The 17,204-nt window shown below is 54.5% G+C and overlaps 3 protein-coding genes across 3 annotated transcripts; 2 read left to right on the top strand and 1 right to left on the bottom strand.

The window, feature by feature from the left end:
* Positions 1 to 4,188: 4,188 nt before the first annotated feature.
* LOC34620378 (U1 small nuclear ribonucleoprotein C) lies at positions 4,189 to 5,180 on the bottom strand. The gene is made up of 3 exons (XM_022733633.1): positions 5,063 to 5,180; positions 4,654 to 4,719; positions 4,189 to 4,517 (listed from the first exon to the last, which is right to left on the bottom strand). The coding sequence occupies exons 1-3, from the start codon at positions 5,178 to 5,180 to the stop codon at positions 4,189 to 4,191; spliced, it is 513 nt and encodes a 170-aa protein (XP_022593010.1).
* Positions 5,181 to 5,287: 107 nt separating this feature from the next.
* Positions 5,288 to 7,596, top strand: LOC34620376. Its single transcript, XM_026335116.1, has 5 exons — positions 5,288 to 5,445; positions 6,474 to 6,641; positions 7,018 to 7,069; positions 7,330 to 7,424; positions 7,521 to 7,596. Exons 1-5 carry the CDS (start codon positions 5,288 to 5,290, stop codon positions 7,594 to 7,596), a joined length of 549 nt encoding a protein of 182 aa, XP_026190901.1.
* Positions 7,597 to 10,042: 2,446 nt separating this feature from the next.
* On the top strand, positions 10,043 to 13,899 carry LOC34620374. Its single transcript, XM_026335115.1, has 7 exons — positions 10,043 to 10,328; positions 10,814 to 11,488; positions 11,928 to 11,995; positions 12,266 to 12,529; positions 13,047 to 13,213; positions 13,595 to 13,676; positions 13,825 to 13,899. The coding sequence occupies exons 1-7, from the start codon at positions 10,043 to 10,045 to the stop codon at positions 13,897 to 13,899; spliced, it is 1,617 nt and encodes a 538-aa protein (XP_026190900.1).
* Positions 13,900 to 17,204: the final 3,305 nt, after the last annotated feature.

The raw sequence follows: 17,204 nt of genomic DNA, 5'->3' as shown, positions 1-17,204 counted from the left end.
ATGTGAACTGCCCACTCCGCACTTGATCGAAGTTCGCTGCTGTTGCTGCACTGCTGCCTCCTGCATGGGTAACGGGAGCTTCTGATGCCCCTTAACGCGAGCTCGCCTGTGGCGCATCCGCGGTCTGTGTTTCTCCACAGCGGGTGCAGACACAGCGGTAGGAGGACTGAACTCGTCAGGCGAAGTGGCGGCAAAGGGAGCAACAGCGGCAGAAACAGCGAGCGCGGGACTGCTGGCTATGTCTTCTTCCGCGCTGTCTTGGCAGGTGCTCGTGCTGATGGTACTGCTGCTTCTGCTGGTGCTGCGCGTGGCTGTCAGTGCATGCGCTTCCTGACGAAACAAAGCGGCGGTTCCTCCAGCTGCTGGGGGTGCCGCATCATATCCACTGGTTGCTGCGTCCTCCGCTTCCCAGTCTGGCTCGACTGCAGCTGCAGCCATGAGCTGCTCGGGGAGATCTGCAACGTCGTCACACTGCTGCCTCTGCAGGTGCTCCTGAATACGCTGTTGCTGTGGTGTGCTCGGATTCACGACGGGGGGGTGGTGCATCGGAGGGCTTGTGCCCGCTGTGAGCCTCCGCCTGCCCTTTCGGGCGTATGGACAGCTGCTTGGTGAGCTGCTGTGATGGAGTTCGCAATGCTGGTGCGGCTTTTGATGCTGCTGCTCTTTCCCTTGTGGAATGCTGTGGCCGCTATGTCTTGCCATCTGCAAGTTTGGCGTCTGTGGCTATACAGGACAGTCGGAGGACGATTCGCTATGGCGGGATGGTGTTCGAGGAGGCAGCGCTTGCTGTGACACAGCCTGAATTATATCTTGTAAATTGATGCAAAAAGGTATACTTGCTGCCTCTCAGGTAGACAGAAGAGGTCTTCGCCGTCAGCAGGAGTGAAATTTGATGGTCTGCGCGCGCGTGCTCCCTTCGCCCGCCAGGAGCGCAGCCGACGATCAGAGGAAGTGATCGACAAAGCGATTCCTAGCCAAGGATAAAAAACGACCAGTTGTATCACTGAATTTGCCATAAATGATGACCGAAAACATTCAGTATCCCATGATTCCGTGCTGCCGCACTGACTGCCCGTGGGGGGCTGGGGTCACCTGTAAGACTGACGAGTCTGACAGAGAAGGTCCTCTGTGCCATGGGTTTGCATAGCCAAGGGTCAATAAAAAAGGTGTTACTTCCACACATTTCATGATGTGAACGATTTCTGATTGACTCTGTACCACGGATTGTAGTGACCTGCTGCGGAGGGCGGGGCGGTGGTCAGTGTTGTGCGCTGAAGAAAACAACAGGGGCATCGAAATATGTCGAACCTTCTTCTGTTTACTTTTGTACCAGTATGATTAGAAGGTAATCTGGGCGTTTTCGCTCCTACGGGCAATGAGACGGAAAGGCTGGGGTGGGCGAACCACTGGAATTTCGGGTGAGTGTTCGTTATCCTAGCACTGCACGCTGCAGAACGTTTGGTTGGAAAGAGGCATGCACATAGATACTTGCTTATACGAGGGTGTTTCGCGTATAGCCTTTGTAGGCAGGCGCTGGGTGCCCTTCTGAATCTACCTGTTTAGGGCCTTCGTAGAGAGAGACCCTCAAATAGCCCCTTACCCGTTTGCAAACTTCGTATTATACTAACTTAAATCTTATCCTTTGTAAAGGCCTCCTAATATCTAGGAAGTCCGTCTTGACCCCTTTGGTTTTCCCACTATAGGGAAGCCAAAAGGGCATTACTAGAGTGCATGGACACTCTGCGCTGCAAGCAATCCGGGCAGCCCTCCACATTCAAATGCACAAAGGGAAGCAAGATATGGCCCGCAGGAGCCAACGACGCATTCTTGCAGCAAATTATAAACATGAGCAGCGGAGACAAACAACAGCCGATTATTCGCTAATTTTGTAATATAACTAGAAGAGCAAAAGGTAACCAAGTTTTGCTCCACCCGCTGCGCCAGCGCCCGGCGCTGCTGCTACGAGGAACACGCCGGCGACGAGTTACAAGGGTTACACATCCCTGGCTGGCGCACATCGTCAAGCTGCCGTCACGACGAGCATCCAGGTAGAATGTGTCCACAGGAGCAGCATATGGTGCTCTACTAGCAGAGACACTGCTTACCGGCCAAAGGTACCTATTTTTCCCAAATAGATTTAACTCTCTCTCTCAAGGCATGTGCATTCAACTGGGCTCTGTCGTGTGTGCTTGCCCGCCCTACGCCCTTGGCCCCTGATGGAGATACGCCTTGTCAGGGCATCCCTAATTAGGCCCTAAGCCAAAAGTGGCACTCGTTATAAGTTGATTTTCTCATGCACTGAAAATGGGGCCCAATAAAGCAGTGCTCTTCTGCTTGAAAAAGCTTCATCAACTCGTGGGTGACACGAAGGGGCTGCTCATGCAGCGCCGTTTCTCGTGAACTAGTGCTTAAAATGTGTGGTTTCTTTACATTTTCGAACGCAAAAACAAACGGCTCTCTCTCATGTCTCGCCCTCTGCTATTCTCGTTACAGCTGTTTCCTCTGTTCTTGTTGGCTGAGTTTTCCTCGCTCTTCTTAGAAGCATTCCTTTTTGCCGACGATCTTGCAGATGCCGGTTGCGTATGAGGGGGCTAAAATGCATTTAAGAGATAGTATCTGCCGTTTGAAACTTATTGAAGGTACCAGCCTTTTGAATCACCGGTACACACCGTACCTAATTAGCAAGAGGACTCGATGACGGTATACAATTTAGCCACTAAGCACGATCTCTAATTGAGGCGACAATGCTTCATCCTAAAGGGTAGCTGTGGCGAAACCCGAACAAAAAATCACATTGAGAAAATGCAGTTAGCACATTTCTAAGTAGTGTCAAGAAAAAACTGCGCAAGAAACCGGGTCAAGCTACAGAGCTACTAGGAAGGGTCACATGGGCCTGCGCTTAAAAGTGTTCACTAGCACAAACAGGTCTTGCTGCATACAAAAATGCTTCTTTATTCTCCGCCCACGCAGCCAATCATAGGAAATTCAAGGTGCTAAATGTACTTGTTTGGGCAAAGGTGGGGTTTCATCTGCAGCGCGCCCCCTCTCCTTCATGCTCTCGCGCGAAGAAAGTCGCCGAACATGGTGACCTGTGCATTAGGAGGCCTTCGTAAGCACGAATATGCAGACAGGGATCTAACCTTCCTCGTGGTGTCCTATAGCAAGTGTCATTTGAACCTTCGCTTGAGCATCCAAAAAAGTGTCCTTCGACCAGTGGTGTGTCGGCTCAGTTCCCTTACTCAAGGAGGAGAAACTCGCCTTCCCTGTTTCCCTTAAAGAATAAAGCATTAAATACAGCCGGTACGGTACCTTTTGATCTTTAAGATAAGCGAACACGCGCAGCAAAGTTCGCGAATATACCTGGACACCCTGGTGTCAAGAGGCGGTTAACGCTGCCATGATACCAATGCCAGACGGAGAAAGCATACGACGGCGCATGACTCATGACCAATTACCGTCAGAAAGCGGAAAGGCGTTCGTCACAGATTATCGCGTGTTTCTCATCACGAAGCAATTGATGGGGCACACCACGTCTTGTGCTCCACGTCGCCACACGACCCCAAAACCAGAGCTCGCAGTTCTCCCGAAGTGGTCGAAGTCGTTCGTACGGAATCGGGAGGTGCTTAGAAGTGTTTCAGTTTCAATGAAGGCCGAAAAGACTGGCATTAGGCCTATGCCAGATATCTGCCAGATCGACGGTCCTAAATTCTGTGTGTGCAACGAAGAGAACTCGAGCTCCGTACGACCGCACCGGGTACCACACACCCCTCTTTTGCCTTTGATAAAAATACGAGACACGTCAGAGCTAAGTCCTCCAAATGCCAGTGGAAATAATGTGGAGCAGCACGTGAGGGGCAAAGGCACTGACAACGAGGTCGAGTGACAGATAATAGCTGTGCCGTGTTAAAAGGTACCAAGTTCTGCTCCTGCAAGGTCAGACGTTGCTGTTACCGGCTTTGCCGCTGCTGCCCCTAAGCAGGAGGGACGGAGCGGCGAGTGGTAAGCATCGGCAAAAAGGGAAAAGTGCCCACTGGTCCTGCCCTTCTTCACTCTAAAGTGACCCCAAAAGAGCAACCCCACCAGAGCATGCGAGCCGTCGGCGGCAGGAAATCGTTGAAGGCCAAACTTAGCCAGTTTGCCACATGGGAAAAGAAGGCTATTGCAGTCTGCTTCACCAAGATAAGCACTTTATCGACCCCCTAGGAAAGGGGGGGGGCCCCCATACGGAGGCCCTCCCATGGGCATTCCCATAGGAGGCCCTCCCATGGGCATTCCCATGGGAGGCCGCATGGGTAGCGGGGGCCCCCCCATGCGGGGGGCCCCCCCCATGCCTCCCATAGGGCCCATGGGGCCCCCCGGGGGGAATCGCGGGGGGCCCCTATCCTCTCCATCGTAGCCTCCGCGAGTTGGGGCCCCATCCCTTCGGGGTGCTCCTCTTCTCTGCTCCCGAACCTTGGTGCAGTTGCCCATGTGGCTTGTGGCAAACTCACCTGGTGGCGTGTTAGCTACAATTTGAACTGTGCAGCCAAAGGACAAGCAAGCGCAAACACAAGTGCTCCAAACACGCATGCAGCAACGTTCAGGTGCAGAAACGGCAGCAGCAACATCCGCAACGACGCCACGCGTGAAACCAGCAGCTCAGTGAAAACGCACTCGCACGAATGGCAACAGCCTGGTCAATGAATGCGGGTGCCTGAAAGTTTCCCTCCCTGAGAAGATCTGCACCACGGCGAAACACAGCAACCCAAAAACCGTTCAGACACTTTGCAGAAACACTCCCACCAGCAAAGCGAACTACCACAATAGGAGGCAAGCTACGCCTGACGTCCCCCACATGTGATCGGACCATCAGCCTCTCGAGGTGCCCCAATCGGCTCCCCAACCCGCATTGATACGCACTGGCAAAACTAAGCACGAAAATCGAGGATGCATATTTCTAGTCAGTAAAAACTTCATGGGAGGACCCCATGGGCTTAGGCAGAAGGCACCCGAGCAATCACACGGTCGGAAGATGCCCCTGTATCTCTGCGGGAAAGTGATGGTTTGGCAGGAAGTCACGCACTCTGGAAGTATTCCACCTTCTGGTTAATGTGCCGGCGACCACTCGCGTGCTGCCTCCGTCCCGCAGGGGAGGAGTGCGTGAGGTAAATGTCGCAGTACTCGCAATAAAACTTTGGCATTTCCCAATTATAGGAGGAAAATCAACAAAAGACTGCCACAGACACCCAGGAGTGGACCCGGGCAGAGGCGGCAGATGCCCTGCTCTTCAAAGTTCAGAAACGAGCCGATGGCAGTTCGCGTCCCTGTAGGCGAACTGGCCTGTAGCAAGCAAGGCTTCCAGCTGATTGCCAGAAAAGAACAAGAAAAGAAAGATAAACGCAGTAAAGCTCAGAATCGACTCCGATCGGTTGAAGAAGCGACCACTACATTCCCACGCATCCCGCGGTGCCGGGCATGGCTGCTGAACCCTGGGGCAAATAGGCAGGCAATTGAGCACCTAAATTGCGTTGAATGTGGTCTGCTGGCCATTGAGTACCGTTTCTCGACTTCAAACAGCAGCCGAGATGGCAGATCGCTTGAGCAGACAGCCCCAAGGCGCAGCTGCGCTGCGCCTACAGCCGAGTTGCATGCGCTTGGACTCTCGGAGCTTCGCGCGCGGCCCCCTGGGCTGCAGGTGGCTTTCTTCGATGGATTTCAGCCGTCACTCGCTGCTCGCCTGCAGTCCACAAGGCGCGAAGCAGCAGCAGCTCTCCTGCGTCTTGGGGAAGCGGCATTCACACGAAGGCTGAGATGACACTGCTCACACAGCGGCCCATGAGGTCTCAGAAATGGGAGTGCACACAACAGCCGAAGAGCAGAGATAGCACATAGGGGGCGTAGAAACCGGCGGAACCGACTCGCGCCACAGAAAAGGCTGTTTTCACAAAAGTTGAACTCGTGAGGAAGTTGCTGCTACCGAAGGAAGGGGAAGCAGCGTGAGCCAGCGAAAAATTGCCGAGAAACCTCACGGAGGGCGACTTGTTTAGGCCTGCACTGTGACACATGGAGGTCGAGCAGCTAGTGTATGCGTGAGGCAAACAGACTCGGCGGCTTTTTCTGTGCGTGGCTGTCGCATTGGAAACAGCACTTCTTCAGAAGGAGCAAAACTTGAGCGTCTGCAGACGGAGAGCAGCCACAGCAACAGGAGCAACAGCAATGTCTGCTGTTTCACGCCTTTGCTGTTTGTTTGTGCCCCGGATTGCAGGCGCTTTCGCCGTGGGGAGTGCGACGGGGTCGTCTCTCTTCACTGCAACAGCAACGGCAAGAGCAACAGCAACAGCAACGGCAAGAGCAACAGCAACAGCAGCAGCAGGAGCAGCTACACCTCGGGGATCTGGCTGTATCGCACCGCCTTCTGGGAAGTTTTTCCCGACTGCTTCTTGTCAGCCTGTGAGCTCGCGAGGGAGTGAGCTGCCCGTTGCCTTTGTCTGCAGCAGCAGTCTTAGCGGCAGCTGCAGCTGGATTTTTGAAAGTAAGCGCGCATATCGGACGCGAATCAATTGGATGCGCGTTCGCTTTAGAGCGCGCGTGTCTTATTTTTTGAGGAAAAGTCTCAAGCCAAAGAACCACTCCAAGGTTTTAACCCGATTCAGACTGACCAGGTAAGAAGGTTCAGCCCCCAAGGGTGGCAGCTTATGCTGAAGCATGTCTCCCCGCTCGAGCGTAAATGACTGCATGTGGTGTGCACTGCTCTCTACTCGCCACACCCCTGGTCGAAACTTGTTACTCCACCCCTGTCCACGACGGCACAGAGGCAGCCTCCATGTATGTACACCGCCGTTCGCTTGGGTGCTGCTGCCTCTATGCGCAGCATGTATGCAAATACACTTCTGGGCGTGCATGTATGCAACTTGAACTTCTCGAAATCCCCTCGTTAGAAGCCGTGCACCCGTTTCCGTCCACAGGGCTGACAGCGAAGCCGCCTCTCAGCCTATTTTCTCTTTTCCCCGCGTCTTGTGCGTCTGTTGCATGCATCAGGTTTGGATGGGAGCGCCTGCGGAAAGGCCGAAACGGCGTGAAATTCAACTTGGTGAGAATTTTCTGCACTGTGCGATGGACTGTCTGGTTTGCTCAAGTGTACATACACTTCGTGTGAGTGTTACGTGGCACCTGGGTGGGTCTTTTGTTGGTAGGGTGGCTTCTTCCGCGCCCTCTTTGGCGTCCTTACGATGAGTCTTTTAAAGGTGCCTTTGTTGCAGCGGTGACTACTGGGAATGTTGTTTCCTCGTTTCGCCATTTTTCACCCGCCGGCTCGCGCTTTCGGCACGTGGCTGCTGTCTTTTCGCACAGACGGCAAAACAATTCAAGAAGCGCTACTCCATTACCTACGTCTCTCGCCACGACCTGAAGAAGTTCAAGTATCAAACGCCAGGCCACAAGCTGCGGTACGTTTGGCGACTCCGCCGAAAACGCCCTGCAGGCTGCTAAACGTCGAAATGAAAGTGAGCGTTTGCTGTTTCTGCTATTGGCGGGTGCTGCAGAATTCGAGACCCCCCGATCGACTCCAATCCAAACATTCAGGCTGTTAGAAAGTGCCTTCCAGCGCACTTTGGCTGAAGTGCGCGGTGGTAGAGAATGGCGGTGGGGTTGGGTGGGGTGGTTCGGCTGCTGCTGCTGCTCAAGAAGTCCGTGCGATGGGCATAGCGCAGCAGCAGCACGAGCCGGGGGCGTTGCATCGAAGCGCCTGACGGACGGCTTAGTTCCCTGTGTGTCTTTTAGAAGAGTAGAGCGTCTAGGCACTCCCGCAGTGCTTCTAAAGCCACCGCACGAGAGAGAGAGAGGTACTGTGAGAGGCAGAAGACGTTACGGGGGCGGGGGGAGGAGCGAAGGCTAAGCTGCAATGCACAGCTTGAGGCAGCCGGAGAGGGGGCGAAAACGGCTGGCGAGGGGCGTAGTGCGGCTGCGAATCACTCCGCATGAATGAACTAATACGGACTTGCATCTACCTCCCCCGAAAGGCAAAAGCTATGAGCCCAATCTTGTGAAACGTACAGAGAGCAGTTAGGGGAAGTTATGGCAAGAAGAGTGCCGCCCTAGAGGCAACCCCTTCTGGCGACGCCCCTCCGCCGCTGCTGGCAACGAGACAGTCGAGAGGAACGCAACATACACACACAACTGGCGGTTTCCCGCTAAGCCTAAGAATGCAATACTTGTCCTCGAGGCGCTGCGGTGTACGTACAGCGGTCGAACACCCCTCCGCCCCCATTCCACCCGCGCCTTTGCGTACATTGCAGACTCTACGTGGGAATTCCCGGCCATGCGCCGCTTTCCACCGCTTTTTTGACCTGCGAAAATACGCGAAAAAAACGGGAAGAAGGCGGCGTCGCACCATCATGAAGTCGAAGAGAGACACATTCTACTTAGCAGCGCGTGCACCTGGCCGCCAAACCCAACTCTACAGCTAGCTGCCGTGCTTGCCTGCTGCATGACGTCCTTGCTCTGCTCCTGAACGCTGCTAAGCTTCGCGAGAAGCTGCTCTCGGACGGCCTAAGCAAGGCAGAGAGGAGGAAGGCAGCGGGGGTGGAGGCGGCAGAGACACATGCGACCGCGAAGGGGGAGAAAGGAGGAAGGGAAAGCGTAGGCGCATCCACGCGAACGCGAACGCTCGGCAGGAGCAGCTAGCTGGACTGTCGGTTGGCAAGAGCTGTCTGACTGCCTAGAAACGCGCCTAAGAAACTCGCACGCTAAGCAGGAAACACTTACGGCTAGCTGCGTTTGGTCGGATTTTGAGCGCTCAGCCCTCTCCTTGAGGTCTTCCACGAGCGACTCCCGCGGCTCGAGCACAAAACTCACAAAAGGCGACAGCAGCAAGCAACAGCAGCGAGTAGAAGCCGCTGAAACGCGCTAACAGCGGCAGTGGCAAGGGAAGCAGCGTTTGGGTGGACGAGGAGAAAGGCCTTCTTTCCGCCTCTGCCCTTGAGAGAGAACCAGTGCAGCAGGAAGAGGAGTGCGTGTTCTCCCGCTTACAGCCGAGCAATCTGTCGATAGACCTTAGCGTCAGAGCGCGCTTCGTTGATCTGCCGCATGCATGCAGGGCAGCACATGGAGCCGAGGAAGCATGGAAAAAGTCTGCAGCTGCTCGGTTGCATGCTGGAATAGGGGTCCCGTCACACTTACGTAGGCAACAGCGGCTTCTGCGCTCTTCGCGGCGACAGCGCTGCGGTGTATGGACTGACCGATCTTGCCCAGCTGCTGCACCAATACCTCGTGCTGCTGCTGCAGCTCGGCCCCCTGCAGAGACAGCAGACAGGCGGCAAGAAGGGCTAGCAGGTCGGAGGAGGGGCAGGAAGAAAGAGAGTGGCGGCTCCAAGAAAAACAGGGACGGCCACAAGAAAAACAGGGACGGCGGAAAAAAGAAGAAGGGCATTCACCATCTTGTAGAGATCTTGCAGGGGCGACTCTGCCGCCCCTCCTCCGCTTTCCCCCGCTTCCCTCTTCAACATTATCCAAGGCAGCCAGGCTTTCTCTTGAGACCCCTTCTGCTTGCCGCTTCTGAAAATCACCGCCGTTACGGCGGGGGAGGGAGAAGGGGGCAAGGGTTCAGCTTTGTGTGTGACACGAGGAGGGCGTTAACTGACGAGCCGCTGCGGTGTCTGGACAGATGCAAGCGACTGCACTCTTCAGGTTCGCGCTTTTTCCATGAACCAACGCCCCTTTCAATGCTTCCCAACTAACGTTTGCGTGCTTTTTTCGCTGCTGCAGCGAAAAAAAGCGCATGCGCAAGTCGCCTCCTTGAGGGGCTGCAGCCCCTCGCTGGCGCCGACGGGGCCGAAGTCCCCATCATGAAGGACGGTTTGCATCGCGATCTGAAAAAAAAACGCGCCTTCCAGCATCCTTTCATGAACAGAAAGACTCCTTTGACCCATCCGTTCCCTACTTTCAATATATTCCTTACCCCCTTTCTCTCGCATCTTCGGGGGGCCTCCTGCTCCCACGCGCTCGCTGCCCCCCCTTGAGGCATTTGCTCACTGAGCGGACTGTCTGCAGCCTTCAAGTTGACGCCATGGCGGCTCCAGCCTCTGCTGCAGAGGCAGATGCCGCCGATCTCGCCGCGGCTGCAGAAAACCTCATCGAAGACTGGGAAGATGCAGCTCGTTCGGGGCAAACTGAGGAGTACGTCCAGGTCCTTGAAAGGGCGAAGAAGCTCGCGCAGCAGCTCGAGCAGAAGCAGCTGCATGAGCACCAGCTCCCTCTCACGCCAGCCTTCAAAGATGCTCGCGGTAATACCGCGCTGCACTATGCAGCAGCCAACGGCCACGTGGACCTCGTGAGCTTCCTTCTAAGCCAAGGTGAGGGAGATTTGAAGCTGCAGAAAGGCAGAACCTCCACGTTTTCAGCAGGAAAGCTGCTTCACACACCCAACAGCACGCACCAGCCGAGCAGCGGCTGCGGAGCAGCACGACCCCAGGTAGCTGCGCATACAGCGGACTCTCAAAGTTTAAGACGGCGCCCTCTCCTCACGCAGCTCAGAATCTGGCAAAGAGGCGGCTGATGGATTTCCGAATACCCCATAGCAAAGGGGGCACACACTTAGAAGGGTGGCAGCACGAAGAGCGACGGGAGCAGAGAAGGCGGGGAGAGAGGAAAGTGGGGGGATAAGTCGCTGCTGAGGGATGCGCCAGCGGGGGGGCAAGAGTTAGAGGAACGCTGATGCGCGAGACAGGGTGTGGCATCGTGCATCGAGTAGACCACCTCCTTGCACACAAAGCCCTTCACTCAGAAGAGACACGCCTTGAAGGAGTCTCTTGTGTGTTTCTCGTTGCTGCTCCCGTAGGCGTCGATCTAGAAGGCAACACAAGCGGTAACACGGCCCTCCACTGGCTCGTTCTTACCAAGCAAAAGGAGCTTCTGCAGCTGCTCTTGCGGGAGGAGGCGCAGCAGCGCAGCAGCTGCCCTCTACACAGGTCAGCAGCCTCAGACAAGCGGCCAGACAACGAAGCAGAAGCAGCAGAAGCAGCAGCAGCAGAGGCAGAGGCAGAGGCAGAAGCAGCAGAAGCAGAGGCAGAAGCAGCAGAAGTAGCGGCGAAAGCTATCCCGGCGGAAAGCTGCAGCTGCCGACTTCACGTTGATGTGCTGCGACAGAACGATTTTGGAAAATCTGCGCTCTCCGAGGCATTTACTGCCGGCGACAGTGACATCCTGCAGCTGCTCTTAGAGCACCATTCTGCTGCACAGCTGGAGAAGGATCCTCTGAAGCCGACAGGGAAGGCGCATATGGCAGCCGCTGAAGCGCCGAATGGCCTTTCAAGAGAAAAGAAACTCCAGCAACAAGAGCAGCAACAAGAGCAGGGAAGTGTTGTAGGTGCAGCAGCGAGCGCTGTAGTGGCCAGCAGTGCAACGCATGTCTTGCAGTTTGGCAATTATTCGATCAGATGCCGCGAAATCGCGTTGGATTGGAAGGGCGAGGTTTTTTCTACAGTGAACAATGCCTGGAAAGACGATACGACAGGTCAGTAGTAAACCTGAGTGTGTTGCTGCAGTTTTGCGTGAGGTGTTTCTGGCGGGTGGGAGAGTGGAAGTGGCGTCGAGGGTAAAAAGCTGCTGCTGCGAACCACTCTCTGTGAGGATTTTCTTCTCTTCATCGCGAAAGCTCCTGCTGCAAACACCCCTTGCTTCCTGATCCTTGCCTTCCCAGCCTATGTCTCCACTCCCAACTGCCCCCTCCGAACTGCTCTTCCAGCCAGCTCCCCCCGTGACAGACACGCAGACATAACAACCCCACAACAAGCCAGACAGCGAGCCATATCCGCAGCCACGGCAGCGCCGTCTCCCTCGACGCTTACTGCCCGTCGTTCTTGCCTTGCCTGTTTCTGAGCGACCCCTCTTCTCAACAGCTTCCTACAGCCTCGCAAGTTGTCTGTCTGCTGTTTGACCTTCTTTTTTCGCAGGCGTGGCTTTGTGGGCATCTTCTCTGGTGGGAGCGCAGTGGCTAGCGCATCTTGCACAGCAGAATCCCGTAAGCGAAGAGCTGCAGCGGCAGTTCCTCTTGGTGTGGAGCGATTGGATTGTCTGTCTTTCCGCAGCAGCCCCGTAGTTTCGCGCATCCCCCTTGCATGACGCTGCCTGTCGCTATGCTCTTTGTTGCCTTGCCGGCTTGTTGGCTCTTGCCTCGATTCAATCGGCTTCTGCTGCGCCTGCAAGCTTGCTCGCTGCGGCGAGGGGAAACGGCGCAACAGCTCGCGAAGGGTCTAGAGGCTGCTGGCGATGCGCATGTCTTTCTGTGCAGACTCTATTCGCAGACAAGGCTGTTCTCGAGCTAGGTGCTGGCTGCGGTGTTTTGGGGTTGCTATGCGCAGCCATGCAAGTGTCTCCCGCCAGCGTCACTTTCACGGATGTCTTCCCCCAAACCCTCGAAAATCTGCGGCACAACTGTCGTTTAAACAACCTCCCCATTGATCAGCAGCTGCCAGCAGAGGCAGTCGTCCCCACAGTTGCCAGCGTTTTGCGGCTCGACTGGTGCGATGTGTCCACCTGGCCAAAGGACGAAACAGTACGCCAACTCTGCGATGCGTCATGCGAGCTGCTGCTTCTCCTGTTCGACCCTCTAAAGAAACGAGAAAAACAGCCGCGCGACTCCCGCCCCCCTCCTCCCCCGTCTCATGGGCTTCATGGATATGCATCCTTTGTATGTGCATGTGCATGTATCTGTGTACATTTACACATATAGAGATGTATGTATCTGTGTACATATATAATACACATGTAGATGTATGTATCCATGTACATTTACACATATATAGAGATGTATGTATCTACGTACATAGATCTATGTCAAGATAAATATATATATCTATGCACACATACACACAGATGCACGTATCTTTGTACATAGATATATAGTTGTACGTGTCTCCGTACATATATATATGTAGATGTATGTGACTATACCTGTGCGGCCGTGTAGAGTCGTGTTTCTTGGAAATGCGGGAGCCTCGGCGTTCAGCTTGGATAGCGTGTCATTCTGCAGTATTTCCTGCGTCTTTCGGGGTGTATGGGATGCTGCACAGGGGGATACAAAGACGTTTGACATCATAGTTGGCAGCGATCTGATATACGAGGCTTCAGGGGTGCAGTTCCTTGTCACTGCCATCAGCAGCCTCCTTAAGCCTAAGACAGGGCGTTTGTACTACATCCATAGGCTATCCAGAGATGGTGCTTCCACCATTGCAGACAGGTGTGTTTCTCCTTACACCTGCTGATGGGTTAGTTTCATCTCCTGAGGTTCTCGGCGGCTCTTGTCGCGCCCCCTCGAGCTTCTCCCTTCTACCCCCAGCGCCGATTTTGCTGCTGATGCTGATTTTGCTGCTGATTTTGCTGCTAATGCTGATTTTGCTGCTGATTTTGCTGTTGTTGCTGCTGCTTGTGATTTTGCTGCTGCTGATGCTAATTTTGCTGCTGTTGCTGCTGATTTTGCTGCTGATTTTGCTGTTGTTGCTGCTGCATGTGATTTTGCTGCTGCTGCTGTTGTTGTTGCTGCTGATTTTGCTGCTGCTGTCGCCGCGGCAACGCAAACGGTCCAAGCGTCTGCGTTCGTGCTGTGCCTTGTGCCTCTCAGCTTGCGGCGTGCGGGTTTAAAAGTGGAGGAACTTTCTCCCCCCGACGACTATTTGCAAAACTGCCTCTCTGGGAAAAGCAACGTGAGCAGCAGTCACTATCTGTGAAGGCGTGGTGCGGTAAACGCGTCTCTGCATTTTCCCTCTTGCGATCGAACCTGCCCGCTTTTGACCCTTCTCCTCTTTCTGTGAGGCGGTTTTTTTTGCATGCGCTTCTGTGTTTCCTGTGCAGCGTGAATTTTACATGCTCTTCAATGAGCTCGAGCTCGAGACTGACTTTGTTCTTTTGCGCGCCGCATGGCGCTAGCGCCAACCGGCAGCGCTTGCTACGCAGAAATTTTCGTCCCAAACTCAGCCGTAGCAGGGGCATGCAGCGGGTTGCTGCGCGCGTGCGCTTACGCCACACGCCTAGCACACACCCCTTATTAGCACAAGCACGAACCACATCCCACGATACGTCTGGCCAGATTTTTGCAGTGCTGCTGCCACCGTGAGGGGGGCGGGTGTTCTTCACGCCTTCGTCTTTTTATGGGGTTGTGTAGCCATCATTTGAGCAGATGGGTTTGGGCTTTTTGCGCATGCACTGACGTGCGAGTGCTTCAATTTTGGCGAGTGATACACTACGTTTTTGCAGCCAGGCTGTCCTCAGGATCTGGCAGCCGCAGCAGGCTCCCTGTGACCGTAGAGGGGTCTTTGTGATAGCCCGAGGCACAGGGGAAGGTGTAGAATTAGAAAGGTGTGTCTTACGGAAGCTGCAAAGATTTCATTTCGTGCTTTTCCTGACACGCGTATGCGGCGTCTCCTCTCGATCCGGACTGGCAGTGAAGCAGAGGGGGCCATACGCAGCGCTAAGGCGCATTTTGAGTCTCCGGAGCGGCACAGGAGAGGCTACGGTGTGTATCGCGAAACCACGCAAATAAAAACGAGAGTGACAGTAGAACTTGCCGAGATCCCCAAAGTCCACAAGCCTCCTGGGAGCTTGCAGAAGTGGAATGCCTTGTAAGAGACAGTAGGGAGTGCCGTCCGTAGAGGAGCTGCCCTCCTGAAGCATAATTTGCAGCTGAAAAGTGGGCAACAGTCCTCCGCACTGCGAACCGATTGCCTCGCCCGTCAAGGGGGGGGCCTCTTCTGCCCTGCTAGCATTGCCGGACACGCCTTTTAACCGCTTTCGCATGCAGCAATAGAGTGCACACTGCAGCACTGCCTGCTAAGGTATAGAGGAAGAAGATTGCGCGTCTGTAAAGCCCCAGTAGCGCCTTTCACAGAATCACGACTCCTCAGCAATCACTCAGTGTTGCTTCACCATTGTCGGTCTAAATGCATGCAGCCATGCCGAGAGCAGAGGCCTTCCAACCGCAACACGACTTACGACAGACCATAAACAGTCGGTGGACCCCCGAGGACAGATCCTCCGTTTGCTCAATGTCTCGCATGGCAACTCCGTGCACTGCCAAGGGGAACAGAATTCTTGATTCTGCACCCAGCTTGGGAGGTGCTTGCTTGGTGGTGGACAAGTGGGCCAAGTCGGCAAGGCTCCAAACTCGCTGAAACTGCAAAAAAGGCATGCTCGACAACGGACGCAGCCGAACTTCCGCGGTCTAGACAGGCATAAGGTAAAGCAAGGCGAATTAGGACAAAAACGAGTGCCGCTCTGCTGTGCGTTGATAGAGGTTCTTGCGCGCTCAATAAAGGCATCTGCCAAATAGACTGCCTTGGTAGCGGGAGCCAGCTAAGACTTAGCAGGTGTAAAAAAGCATGAACAGTTCTAGTTGTGATTGAGGGACAAATTACGTTAGAGCTGGCTTAGGCCTTCCCCCTCCCCCTTAATGCACCTGTTGGCGCTGCAAGTTTCCTGCCTTAGCATATCTATATATATACATATATTTTACATGCATATACATATTTATATATATATACGCCAATGTTCCTTCTTGGCCTACACTCGAGACGGAGAAGAGAGCCACAATTCGTAGTGTACTTGCACAGCTGTAGCGTGCGCTACGCAAGACACAGGGAGAGCACTGTATCCCCCCTTGAACGCAAGTTTCGTCACGTCCGTGTAAACAAGGCGAAGCCGTATAGTGAGTCTCTCGAGGCCTGCTGCTTTACGTTTTAAGCTACTGGAAAGTCCAGTGCGATACCCTTATCGCTGCACTCGCCACCAAGGCGACACCTCACTCTCAGCGAATCGCCAACAAGCGCAAATACTTCTCAAGCGAGGAAAGCAGCTTGTGGTGGCCCATGATGCCTCCTCTTCACAAGCCGGGCAGATCGGCTTCGTCGGCTGACAGTAACATTAGAGGTACAAGAATTACAATGTTGAGTACGGTTAGACAGAGAAGAAGAACCTTAGAGAGAGGGCACGGCAGCGAGCCAGCTGTTTCTTTAGTCAGTGCATTCCCTCTGCGTATACGCCGCAGAGAAATGCCCATCCCTCCATTCCCCCCCGCGCTTTCGCATACGAGCGCCCATCTGGCATTTTCTCTCTCAGCACCCCACACACAGAGGCAAGGGCCTCGCTGAGAACATGGCCACGGTTTTCGAGCACGCCATGCTTTTTGGCTTGTCCTCTCCTACATCCGCTGGAGGAGCTGTGGACGCTTTTTGCAGACTTCACAAAATGGTCGATTGGGCAAGGAGGGCCACACAATGCTGGATGCTATAAAAGGCGACTCGGCCTCCGGGTTGTCTGGCCAGAGAAGGATCATTGGTCTGAGTTTCGTGCGAAATAGATGGATATATATGTATGTATATGTATGCATATTCGCATAGGAGCATCCAGTCACTGATGTGTGTTCCGGCGGGGGTTCGCAGAGGTGTGTGCCGATTTGCAGACTCCCCGTCATGGCCTCCCTCCCCGATGCAGCGCGTGCCCCTTTTTCGACTTTCAAGGTTGCAAACACTCGACGGGCTGGATGCAGGTGTTCTTGAGGCACACCTACTCAAATGAATTCGCGGACTTCCCAATGCTTTGTCGAAACAGGATGGCCACATAATGGGGTCGGTCAGCCAACGGAAAAATATGACTACGACGAGAGGGTGTTGTCGGCGGAGCACTGACGGGAGATGGGTGCTGGTCGTGGCTTCAACGATGCCCTTGTAACCGATGAATGCACTAGCTGTAGCTGTCACGTCTCAGCGCAATCCCCCCTTCAAAACGGTGGCTGCGTGCTGTAGGGCTAGTAAGGGACGTTGCGTCCATTTACGCTACTCGGCGTTGCGGCCCCACAAGGCGCCTTGCGTCATATCTGTTTGCACACTGGCTCGATCTATACGCCTGCCGCTCTGTCAGCTTATTGAACACGCCAAAAGCCACGAACTAGACCAAACCAATGCATGAGCTGTGGAATTTAGCATGGAGGTCAACTGAAGACTCCCATCACGACGGCACAGCAGGCCGCCGTCGAAACACTGGTCGCTCCACAATCTGAATCCTCGATGTAGAAACGCCCCCTCGCGTGTGTCTATCGGGCTTGTGGAAGCTTACGCAATCCTCCTCAGTTCTTTTGGACGCTGCGTACGAGGTGCCGAAGACAGCTGTTACCTCGTTAGTTCCAGGCGACCCACTTGCATGCTCATACACCGATGTGCCTGAGCTGCAGGCTCTTGCAC

The sequence above is a fragment of the Cyclospora cayetanensis genome, unplaced genomic scaffold (assembly GCF_002999335.1).
Source record: "Cyclospora cayetanensis isolate NF1_C8 unplaced genomic scaffold, CcayRef3 CcayRef3_contig_6, whole genome shotgun sequence".
Taxonomy (NCBI): Eukaryota; Apicomplexa; class Conoidasida; order Eucoccidiorida; family Eimeriidae; genus Cyclospora; species Cyclospora cayetanensis.
The sequence above is the reverse complement of the archived record's forward strand: the minus strand, read 5'-3'. Positions and strand labels throughout refer to the sequence as shown.